Here is a 12534-nt window from a genome sequence, read left to right as displayed (position 1 = left end):
TTATCAAAAACACAAGCATAAAATAAAATGGAAGCACATCATGGTTCTCCCAGGGAAGTGAGACACTTCATTTCCAACTTTAATTTCCTCCTGACAATGTAACTGTAAATTCGTGTGGATGTTTGGTCTGAAATTGGAGGCAGAATTCCACCTCTGTGTTTTGTAAAGCAAAGCAGCCATTCTTGACGTCACTCGTCTGGTCCCATGAGAGCAGTTCACAGACTCAAGTCACATCCAAAAGTTCAAAAACCTTGTGGTGCCTTCAGAAACATGAAAAGTAGATTTTATATTCTGATCAAATAGTGAGTCCCTTCAACTACATTTCTCATCCAAATTTAAATGTTATTACCTAAATCTAGGTGTAATAGTTAAATGAAAGGAAAGATTAAAAGGGCAAGTTAGGTGGGGATGTATGTAATATGTATGTATAGTCTTACTTAAGGGAAAGACCAGGCCATTACTTACCTTTACTGTTGACATTACACTTTCAGTTTTCCAATCTTTAAGGAAAAAAAAAAAAAAAAAAAAAAAACCTCTTTTTTTTTTTTTTTTTTTTTTTTTTTTTTTTTTTTTGTAAAAGATGATTTAAACAGTAATATGATGGAATTTGCAACACATGGTCATTTTATAACATTTTTTTTTTTATGAAATGACACGCACACCTTCTGAGTTACAAAATGATTACTTTGTTTTGTTTTGTCTTTCAAAATATGGTTCCTCTGAGTAGCCCTGGCTGACCTGGAGCTCCCTCTGTAGATCCAGCCAGCCTCAAACTCACAGATTCAACTGACTCTGCCTCCCAAGTGCTGGGATAAAAGGCATGCACCACCATGCCTAACACAAAATGATCATTTAGCCTGACATATAACCAAAATAAACATTTTCATCAGGAGGCTGAGGCAAAGGAAAGTTACAGCCTAAACTAGATAGTGAACTGAAATTCCAGACCACCCTAGGCTACAGAGTGAGACCCTATCTTAAAAAATTCGAGGGTGTTTCTCTCTCCCCTCCTGACCTGAGACAGGCAGGAAAGCTGGCTCCACCACTCACCAGCTGGAGCACTCAGGAAAGTGAGTCCTGCACCTTGCCCGGGCAACACAATAGAGCTGGCCCTGGTGGTGTTCATGAGTGGGAGTTGTGCTGACCAACTCGGCTACCACTCAGGCAGATCCAAGGCTTTGAGTTGGCCCACCCCAACATCTACCCTGTCTATGAACAGCTGGAGCACGTGCAAGTGCTGCAGAGCCCAAAGTACAAGATCTCCATGACACAGGACAACAACAGGATACCTAAGGAGTCCCAATGAGGGCCCAGAATGGAGAGTATAGCAATAGCAGAAGCCAGAGGTCTGAAAACAGGTGACTCACTGCAATGTGTGACAAAAGGGTATACTGTGGGACACTGTGACACACTACAGTTTGCATGACAAAACCATTTTTTAAATTCTAATTTCATTTTATTTTGAGAGAGCATTTGCAAGGGTGGGTAGGAAGGGATGGCAGATGAGTGGGACTGGGGTGCATGTGGGGGGAGAGGGATAATTTAAAATCACAATGAAAAACAGGCTGAAGCTGTAGCTCAGTGGTAGAACATAACTAGCAGGAGCAAGGCTCTGGGTTTGCTCTCTAGCACCACAGATAACAGGACAAAACTGAAGCCCCGCTCCCACTACTCCGTTCCTCACTTTGCCAAGTATCCAGCACACACACCACTATTTAAGATTTGGGACCAAGGCCAGCAAAGCTACTTGAGGATTTAACACATCCAAAGCTACCTGCGGGGAAGAAAAGGTCAGCCTGCTTGTGCTTAAGAACTCCAGGGAATCCACATTTTGAAAAGCAATAATGCAGGTAAGGAGTTGCATTTTGCTATTTTACTGCTCCTCAAAGAGATGTTTATTGTTACATAATGACATAATACTGAACTATATATAACAATATTAACAGAGTTAGGAATCTTTTGGCTACGTGTACATGGATACAAAGATACCTGTATTAGCAAAAGTGCCACAATAACAAGAAAATTAGAATTCCTACTGCTAACATTTAGACATAACTGCTTTAGCTGAGCAATAAAAGTTCACATGATTTTCTGGGTGGGGTGGCTTATGTTTAGTATCCCAGCACTCAGGAGGTGGAGGCAAGAAGACTGAGTTCAAGGCTAACCTGGGCAAGGAAAGATTCTGTCTCAAACAGAATTAAAAGGAAAAAAATTACAATGATGTTTAAAATTTTGTTGTTTTAGAGACAGGCTCTCAACTGTATAGCTAGCGCTGGCTGGCCTGGAACTGTGTAGAACAGGCTAGCCTTGAACTCAGAGCTCCATCTGCCCAAATTCTTTACTTATCCTGCAAATACTGAGGTTCACAGTGCTCAGCTTTTATTTTTTTTCCATTATTCAATATTCATGGATGCTTCTGGCACCTGACTCAGTATCTCTCAGACCCAGCTCCAAGAGTTACTAAAGTACTCTTTGTAGCTCTAGAGAAAAGGGCAAATATAGTGAAAACTGCTGCCCATACAAAAGAAGACAGATTTTTGATTGCTCTTTGTTCTAATTTAAAATTTTTATTGTTGGGCATAGTGGCACATGCCTTTAATCCAAGCACTTGGGAGACAGAGACAGTAGATCTCTGAAGTGTAAATTTGTGGTCTCTTTGGAGACTCAGTTATGTTATATCATGTTTTTCTAGAAACTGTCTTATGAGAGGATGATTTTGCTGACACAGATATGTGAGAGGATGTCTTGCTGAGAACAAACACGTGGTTTTCTGCAAGCAGCCTGGAAAAGGGAAATGTGATGCTTGTTAGAGCGGATGCTGGAGAAAACATGAGATGTTTGGAAGGGAATAAATGTAACCAAACAGACAGTGGGTGGTGTTGTGTGGTATTGGTTCACCTTGCCATTCTTCGATGGTCGTTGTTGGGCTTTGTCGTTGCTGGTCTTCAGTCATCATTTGTTGTGAATTCATAGAGAGAAATGCACCAAAGAATTTTTAGTGGTGTTCCGTTGGCTTCTTGCCATTACCAAGGACTTGGACTGATTGGCAGAGCCTTGTGGTTTCTTCTGGATCGAACTGCTGTTGCTGATTTGTGAAGGGTGTTTGTTACTGGGTAAAGCTACCCTGGTGATTTGTATGATATGAACTGTTAGTATCCTGACAAGCATTGAGTTTTCTCCAAAGAACTATTTCTAAACAGGTCCACATCCCCCTTTGCCCTATTAACCTTTCCTTTCCACTACCTCTGGTGGGTGGTGGGCTAGAAAGGAGGTCAAAGCATCAAAGTACCCATAATAAAAGTAGGTATTTAAAAAGTCAAAGCCTACAGATCTCTGAACTTGAAGTTAGCCTGGTCAACATAGTAAGTTCTAGGACACATAGAGCTACACATTGAAACCCTGTCTCAAAAAGGTAGTATTTATTGAGAGAAGTATATATGTGCTACTGCATGTTTATGACGATCAGAAGACAACTTAAAAGGAGTTCTCTTACTGTGTGGGCCTTTGGAACTGAATGTCAGATTTGGTGACAAGTATCTTTACATGCTGGACCATCTTGCTAGCCTTAATCCTAGAAACCATTTAAAATAACTTAGTGTATCAAGTGTTAGACACTTTATGTCTTCCTTTGCCTTTGAAATATCACTATGAATAAAATTCACATTGTCTGGCCATTCTTGGATATGACTTAAACTCCATGACTTATGCTAGTGATGATCTTCTTAATGCTTTCACGATGGGTGGTCTTTCATAGCTCAAAACTTAGAACTTGTCTTTGTGATCCAACTTCAGCAAAAGATAATTTATATTCCATAGTATTAGTTTATAAACTGTCAAGAATTTATTTTGCAAAGGTATTAAGTGGCTCCAGAAAAAAGTCATATATTTATGGTTACAAAAATCTCTTCTCAACCCTAACCCCAAATTTCTCTCTTTGGAAGCAGCCATAGTATTAGGCATTTGCCCTTCCTATGTCAGCTTTATTTATACAAGTAATTCTGTGTTTCTAATCCACAGTACGGCTAAACCACACCATCTTTTACTTTTCTCATTGACCTTGTCATCTCAGCAATACTCAAACACTGTGTGCTTTTTAACTACTGCATTCCCACGATTTATTTAGGTAAAGGATAAACAGTTACTTGTTTCTAGCCTTACAACCATACAAATACGTTAGGGAACTTTGCCTAATGTATAATGGCCATCAGATACAAATTAAGCTCAGAGAGTATGTAAAGTTCTATATTAAAAAATATGTATAGTTGTTTACACAAGAGTACTTGTTTTTCCATTTCCATCCCAACAGTTAGCCAGCATTTAAGTGCCAGTCCAAAATGTGAAGTTTGTCACTGTTCTGTTCTTTTTTGTTTCTCTTGAGCTAGGCTCTTATTGTGTAGCCCAGGCTATCGTACAACTCATTAAGTAACCCAGGTTAACCCAGAACTCATTCTCCACAGTGCAGAGATTATAGGTATGTGCTTCCATGCCTAGGCTACCATTGCATAATTCTCATTTAAAGTTATACATGACAGTGAGGCTTTCTTATATGTCTATGTGTGTTCATGGAGAGTATATACGTGTGGGTAAAGGATGGGGGTTGATACTGGACGTCTTCCTCTTCTGCTTTTCACTTATCTCTTGAGAACCTGGAGCTTATCAGATTGGCTGGTCGGTGAGCTCTGGAGATCACCTACCCCATGCCCTCCTTTATTTACTCCAGTCTTACCTACTTTGGATAAAAATGAGCTCCTTCTACCAGAGCCCGAGTCTGCTTTCAAAACAGTATCCCTAGCTGATATCAGTAGGAACATTTATATCCTGTGATGGAAATACAGTGTGGATGACTCGTGAAGACATGCCAAGCACCCATTCTGGCCTTACACTACTGTCGGAGAGTCAAAAACAGGAGTGGAAAGTGGAGTACATTCTGGCCCTGCCCAAAAATTCATATTTTGCTTGATAAAGTAAAAAAATTAAAGATCTATTAGCAAACTCAGTGGCACCACAGAACCAACTAGAAATTACAGTTAAGGGCCAAGAGGGCTCGGAGACAGCAGAGCAGCCTAGCTTGAAGACGAGTGGAGAACTGAAGAAAGCTATCACAGTAGGACAGTTTTAAACACAGCACAAGGATACTCACTGCTCCCTTAGGAGGGGAAACAGACTTAAAAGCCAGCCTGAGGCATTTGCATTTGGCCTAGTAAGCAGTTAGAGCATGTCCTTGAAGCTATAGAAAGGGCATTTTATGAAGATTAATATAGCAAGAAAAATATAGGAGAGGCTGGAAAACCAGTTATCAAGTTATTAGACATTTTTTGTTTGAAATAATGGGTAAATTTTAATGTAAGCAAAACAGGAACTTTATCAAGGAACTAACCCCCTCCTCTTTTTGAGATGGGGGTCCCAGTAATCCCCACACTAGCCTTAAACTTGCTATGTAGCCAAGAAACTGAGCTCATCTTCTTGTCCCCACTTCCACATGCTGGGGTTACAAGTGTGTGCCACTGCTGCCAAAACAACAAAGGAAATTCTGTGTAGGAACTACATACCAGAAAGAAGAAAGAAGGAGAGGGGAGGGAAACAAGAGAAGACAAGACAAGGTGGGTTGGAGAGATGGCTCAGGGTTAAGATCTTCAGAGGCCCTGAGTTCAGATCACAGCAGCCACATGGTGGGTGGCTTACAATTATCTGTATTGGGATTTGATGTTCTTTTCTGATGTGCAGTCATACCTACAAAGCACTTATATACATAAATATAGAAACAAACAAACCTTTATTTGCCCGACTGTGATAGCACACGCTTTTAATCCCAGGAGGCAGAGGCAGGTGGATCTCTGAATTTGAGGCCATCCTGGTCTACAGAGGGAGTTCCAGGACAGCCAGGGCTACACAGAGAAACCCTATCAAATAAATAAATAAATAAATAGATAGATAGATAGATAGATAGATAGATAGATAGATAGATAGATAGAAAGATATAACTATAATATTAGGGAGTTCAGAACGTTGCTATGTAGACTAGGCTAACCCAAAATCAGTGAATTTCCTGCCTCTGCCTGCTGTTCTTAAGGCATACATCACTGTGCCCTGCTACTTGTCTAAAAGCCAGATGGGTCAGACACGGTGGTGATACTTCCACTTGGCCTTGTGCTATGTTCTGTGGGGCTGGGTTAGGAGTATAATGGAACTCCTTCCTTTAGGCAGATTGGACCTCTGCAGTCTTGAAACCAGAGTAGCTGTGATGTTTAAAAATCCAACATGTTGAAAAACTCTGACGTTCGGTGATGAGAACATTCATCAGACTGGTAGTGCGCCCGTCTTTGCCCTTCCTGGAACCCACACACACCTAATTGCCATGGCAATACTTTTCGGTACCTTACGGTGGGCCCTCTTCCATCAATAATACATAGTCCTCCAAAGGTGACCTCCGCAGAATACTCTCACCGGATCTGGCCAGGAAACTTGCCCTAGATCTCCCTGAACGCAATTGCTCCCCAGTTACTATTAACGCGTCCGACATTGCAGAGCCGAAATAATTTGTGTTCTCTCTTTTCTGCCTAAGCTATAAACTCCCTCGACCGAAAGAGTCCCTCTCTGGAAGGGGAGCAAGAAGAGGAAGTGTGGGTCCTTCGAGTGCCCATCCCGCCTAGGCTGCGTGTGAGGAGGGGCGGAGAAGGGGTAAGAGGCGATCTCGATCCTCTTCCTTCTCGCGCCCTGGCCGCCCTCGCTCATTCTCTCCCATCCCCGGCGGAGGGGGTGTCGTCCCTTCCATACCCGGGAGCCTACGGGGTCTCTGGAGTCAAGGGGGAGAGCGTGCGGGTCCCTGCCGGCCCTCTGGTCCTCGCGGCCCGGTTCTCCTTTCCCGACCCTTTTCCGTGCTTCTTCCGGGGGGCACGGGGCGAGAGTCGGGTGGGAGTCCCGCCGCCGCGTCCCGGCTACCGGAGGATCCGTCTGGATCGCTTGCTTCTGCCACTACCTCTGTCTCTGGAATTAAAGGCATATGCCACCACACCACACCCACTAGTTAATTTTCAAATGAGCATGCTGGCACATACCATTAATCCAAGTGCTCAAGATGGAGAGGCAGGCAGATCACTGGTTTCCAGGCCAACGTAGTCTACAGAGAGTGTCAGAACAGCCAAGGCCAACCAGAGAAAAATTGTCTCAAAATGTAAACAACAAAACATTTTTTTTTTTTGCAAAATGAAGGAATGAGTTAACAGTGGGTTAGAGGAAGAGATCCAAGGGACAGTGGGCAGTACAGAGACTAGCATCGGAGCTGTGGCAACAGTTGCCCTTTTAGTTAATATGCTGGTGCACACATACACATGCGGGTATCTGTTTATATACATAACGTAAATTTTTTTCTTATTTTTTTTTTCTTTTTTATTTCCTGGAGATGCTGTTTCTTTTGTGTAGCTGGCCTGGAACTAGCTCTGTAGACCAGGCTGGTTTTGAATTCGCAGACATCTGCCTGCCTCTGCCTTCTAAATGCTGCAAGATGGCTCAGTGGTTGAGAACACCAATTGCTTTTCCAGATGTCCTGAGTTCTATTTCCAGCAACCACATGGAAATCTATAACCATCTCTAATCTGATCTGATACCCACTTCTTGTGTGTCTGAAGGACAGGAAGAGTATGCTCAAATAATAAATCTTTTTTCATCTATCTATATATTTTTCCCTCTTACCAAATGTGTCTAGATTGTATTCCTCAACATAATTCACAAGCTTCAAATGGGGGTATCTTCCAAGCTAAATAAAAATCATTATGATGGCTTGAACTTAAAACTTCTAGTTGCCTGGTGAAAACTGAATGCAAACTAATACATTGCACCAGATAAACACAGTGTACTTTTCATATCTTTCGTACTATGAGTAAGGAAAGACTTCCATTTCATCACTAATACACCATGTTCTAGAGTGGCATCACCTTAGTGTGGTTTTATCATTGACCTCTGAAAAGTATTTTTAGTTCAGAAGCAGTTTTCTGTATCAGAACCAGGGGCCAACCACTGGCCAGTTCCAGCCTTCCCTGTGGTCCAAAGCAAAGGGGTATATGTGTGTGTGCGCACGTGCACTCTGAAGCATGCACATGTGTATGTGTGTGTTTCTTTCTCTTCACAATAGTGAGGCTTGAATAACTGGAGCTACATGCATTTCTCCTAACTGTTGTTCACAAAACTTAGTAACCATCATTCAAGATGATTACTACTTCTTAGAGATCTTTGTCTATGAGAAAATTCTGGAAGAAGGCACACAGAATTTTGCTACTACTGTTGAGTGAAATCAGATTCTATTAAGAAAGGAGAAAACAGGTTTGGGGAATAAGTTTGATCACTTTCTCAGCTATCAGCATTCCAGTTTTCTGGAAGTTTTCTGCCATGGGAGTCATTGATATTTAATTCTTATTAATTATGACATTTTTATAAGCACACATGAAATGTGCTATCTTATTTTTTCTCATTTTCTTTTTTTAAAGGGTGTTAAAAGAACAAATTGTTATTTTTGAAGAAAAAACATGAAAACAAATTGAAATGAATATATCAAGAAAGTTGCTTGTCAGGTGCAGTCCTTAAACCTACTTCCTGTCACCTCTCCAGGGTTGACTGGAGAGACACAGATGTCCCATAGTAGGCTTTCTTTTCCCCCAAAGGTTTGATGGTGTGCATTAAGGTCTTACAGTTACAATGAGCAAAAAGTACATGTAACACGGGATGGAACCTGGAATTAGTCAACGTTTTCTTGGTTTGTAAGGATTGAGCATGATGTTTTTTTTTTTTTTTTTTTTTCCTTTAACTTCACGCAGTCTGTGAGTTGTTTCTGGGGTGTTCAGAGCTTTCTGGGGTTAGTATCCCATTATCAGTGACTGCATATTATGTCTGTTCTTTTGTGACTGGGTTACCTCACTCAGGATGTTATTCTCTGGATGCAACCATTTTTTTTTTAAAGAATTTGGTTAAGTCATTGTTTCTGGTGGCTGAGTAGTAGTCCATTCTGTAATTGTTCCACAATATTTGTATCCATTCATCTACTGAAGGACATCTGGGTACTTTCCAGCTTCTGGCTATTATAATTAGAGCTGCTATGAACATTGTGGTGCATGTGTCTTTGTTGTATATTGGAGTGTCTCAGGGGTATATGCCCAGAAGTTGAATAGCTGGATCTTCAGGTAGTACTATGTCCATTTTTCTGAGGAATCGCCAGACTGATTTCCAGAGTAGTTGTATCAGTTTACAACCACACCAACAGTGGAGAAGTGTTCCTCTTTCACCACAACCTTGCCATCATCTGCTGTCATCTGAGTTTTGGATCCTGGCCAATCTGACTGGTGTGAGGTAGAATCTTAGGGTTGTTTTGATTGGCATTTCCCTGATGGCTAAGGATGTCGAGCACTTCCTTAGATGTTTCTCAGCCATTCAATATTACTTAAATGAGAATGTTTTGTTTAGCTCTGTACCCCATTTTTAATAGAGTTGTTTAATTCTCTGCAGTCTAGCTTTTTGAGTTCTTTATATACCTTGGATATTAGGCCTCTATCTGGTGTGGGGTTGGTAAAGATCTTTTCCCACTCTGTTGGCTGCCGTTTTGTTTTCCTGACAGTGTCCTTAGCCTTACAGAAACTTTGCAATCTCATTAAGTCTCATTTGTCAATCTTTGACATAGAGCATGAGCCATTGGTGTTTTGTTCAGGAAATTTTCTCCTGTGCCTATGTGTTCTAAAGTTTTCCCTACTTTCTCATCTAATAGCTTCAGTGTACCTGCTTTAATGTGGAGATCTTTGATCCACTTACACTTGAGCTTTGTACAAGGAGATAAGAAAGGGTCTATTTTCATTCTTCTGCATGTTGAGTGCCAGTTGGAACAACACCATTTGTTGAGTAGGCTGTCCTTTTTCTATTGAATGTTTACAGATCCTTTGTCAAAAATCAGATGACCATATATGTGAGGGCTCATTTCTGGATCTTCTATTCTATTTCATTGATCCACATGCCTATTTCTGTACCAGTACCATGCAGTTTTCAGCACAATTGCCTTGTAATATAGCTTGAGGTCAGGGATAGTGATTCCCACAGATGTTTTCTTGTTGTTGAGGATGGATTTTGCTATTCTAGGTCTTTTGTTATTCCAGATGAAATTGCACATTGCTCTTTCCAACTCAATGATGAATTGGGTAGGAATTTTGATGGAGATTGCATTGAATCTATAGATTGCTTTTGGTAGGATGGCCATTTTTAAAATGTTGATCCTTCCAATCCATGAGCCTGGGAGATCTTTCCATTTTCTGAGATCTTCCTCAATTTCCTTTTTTAGAGGTTTGAAGTTCTTGTCATACAGGTTCTTCACTTGCTTCGTTAGAGTCACACCAAGGTATTTCATAGTTTTTGTGACTATTGTGAAGGGCATCTTTTTCTTAAATTCTTTCTCCACGTTTGTTCTTTGAATATAGGAAGGCTACTGATTTGTTTGAGTTAAGTTTGTATCCAGCCACTTTGCTGAACTTGTTTATCAGCTGTAGGAGTTCTCTGGTGGAATTTGTGAGGTCGCTTAAGTACACTATCATGTCATCTGCAAAAAGTGATGTTTTTACTTCTTCCTTTCCTATTTGTATCCCTTTGATTTCCTTTTGCTGTCTAATTTCTCCAGCCAGGACTTCCAGTACTATGTTGAATAGGTAGGGGGAGAGTGGGCAGCCTTGTCGAGTCCCTGATTTTAGTGGGATTGCTTCAAGTTTCCCACCATTAAGTTTGATGTTGGCTGTTGGTTGGCTGTATGTTGCTTTTATTATGTTTAGGTATGGGCCTTGGATTCCTGTTCTTTCCAAGACTTTTAACATGAAGGGGTGTTGAATTTTGTCAAATGCTTTCTCAGCATCTAGTGAGATGATCGTGTGGTTTTTCTTCTTTGAGTTTGTTTATATGGTGGATCACATTGGTGGATTTCAGTATATTAAATCATCCCTGCATGCCAGGGATGAAGCCTACTTGATCATGGTGAATGATCATAGTGATGTGCTCTTGGATTCGGTTTGCAAGGATTTGGTTGAGTATTTTTGCATCAATATTCATAAGTGAGATTGGTCTGAAGTTCTCTTTCCTTGTAGGATCTTTGTGTGGTTTAGGAACGAGGGTTATTGTAGCCTCAAAAAATGAGTTAGGTAGTATTCCATCTGATTCTATCTTGTTTAGAATAGTTTAAAGAGTATTGGTATTATTTCATCAATAAATATCTGAAAAATTATGCACTGAACCCATCTGGACCTGGGCTTTTTTTGGTTGTGAGGATTTTGATGACTGCTTCTATTTCTTTAGGTGTTATGGGATTATTTAGATGCTTTACCTGGTCCTGGTTTAACTTTAGTATCTGGTATCTGTCTAGGAATCCATTCATTTCCTCCAGTTTTTCCAGCTTTGTTGAGTATAGGTTTTTTGTAGTAGGATCTGATGATTTCCTAAATTTCCTCAGTTTCAGTTGTTATTTCTCCACTTTCCTTTCTGATTTTGTTAATTTGGATACTTTCTCTTTGCCCTCTAGTTAGTCTGGCTAAGGGTTTATCAATCTTGTTAATTTTCTCAAAGAACCAGCTCTTGGTTTTGTTGAGTCTTTTGATGGTTCTTTTTGTTTCTATTTGGTCTATTTCTGCCCTAAGTTTGATTATTTCTTGCTGTCTACTCCTCTTGGGTGTATCTGCTTCCTTTTGTTCTAGGGCTTTCAACTGTGCTGTCAGGTTGCTGATGTGAGCTCTCTCCAGTTTCTTTTTGGAAGCACTTAGGGCTATGAGTTTTCCTCTCAATACTGCTTTTATTGCATCCCATAGGTTTGGGTATGTTGTGTTTCCATTTTCATTGAATTCTAGAAGATCCTTAATTTCTTTCTTTATTTCTTCTTTGACCCTGCTATCGTTTAATAGAGCATTGTTTAGTTTCCATGTGTATATGGGCTTTTTGTTGTCTTTGTTCTTATTAAAGATCAGCCTTAGACCATGGTGATCTGAAAGGATGCATGGGAGTATTTCAATCTTCTTATATTGATTGAGGCTCATTCTGTGTCCAATTATGTGGTCAATTTTTGAGAAGGTGCCACGAGGTTCTGAGAAGAAGGTGTATTCTTTTGTTTTAGGATGATATGTTGTGTAGATATCTATTAATTCCTGTTGGTTCATAGTTTCTGCTAGTTTTACAGTGTCCTTGTTCAGTTTCTGTTTCCATGATCTGTCCATTGGTGAGAGTGGGGTATTAAAGTCTCCCACTATTATTGTGTGGGGTAAAATGTATTTTTTTGAGCTTTAGTAGGGTTTCTTTTATGAATGTGGGTGCTTTTTTATTTGGATCATATATATTAAGGATTGAGATTTCCTCCTGACAGATTTCCCCTGTAATTAGTGAAAAGTGTCCTTCCTTATCTTTTTTGATAATTTTGCTTGGAAATTTACTTTATTCGATATTAGAATAGCCACTCCAACCTGCTTCTTGGGGCTGTTTGCTTGGAAGTTTTTTTCCCAACGTTTTGCTCTGAGATAGTGTCTGTCTTTATCT

At 40.4% G+C, this 12534-nt stretch overlaps 1 protein-coding gene across 1 annotated transcript in view; it reads right to left on the bottom strand.

Annotated features, from left to right (window-relative positions):
- Positions 1-3539: 3539 nt before the first annotated feature.
- TRMT61B (tRNA methyltransferase 61B) overlaps positions 3540-12534 on the bottom strand; it is a gene marked incomplete at both ends in the record, with an annotated part of 31897 nt that continues 22902 nt past the window's right edge. Inside the window, 4 exon segments of the mRNA XM_080911532.1 lie at positions 3540-3707; positions 4834-4885; positions 6445-6467; positions 6471-6557. Coding sequence (XP_080767658.1) covers positions 3540-3707; positions 4834-4885; positions 6445-6467; positions 6471-6557 — 330 coding nt within the window.

Source organism: Micromys minutus, assembly GCF_963924665.1.
Source record: "Micromys minutus genome assembly, chromosome: 1".
NCBI lineage: Eukaryota > Metazoa > Chordata > Mammalia > Rodentia > Muridae > Micromys > Micromys minutus.
The sequence above is the reverse complement of the archived record's forward strand: the minus strand, read 5'-3'. Positions and strand labels throughout refer to the sequence as shown.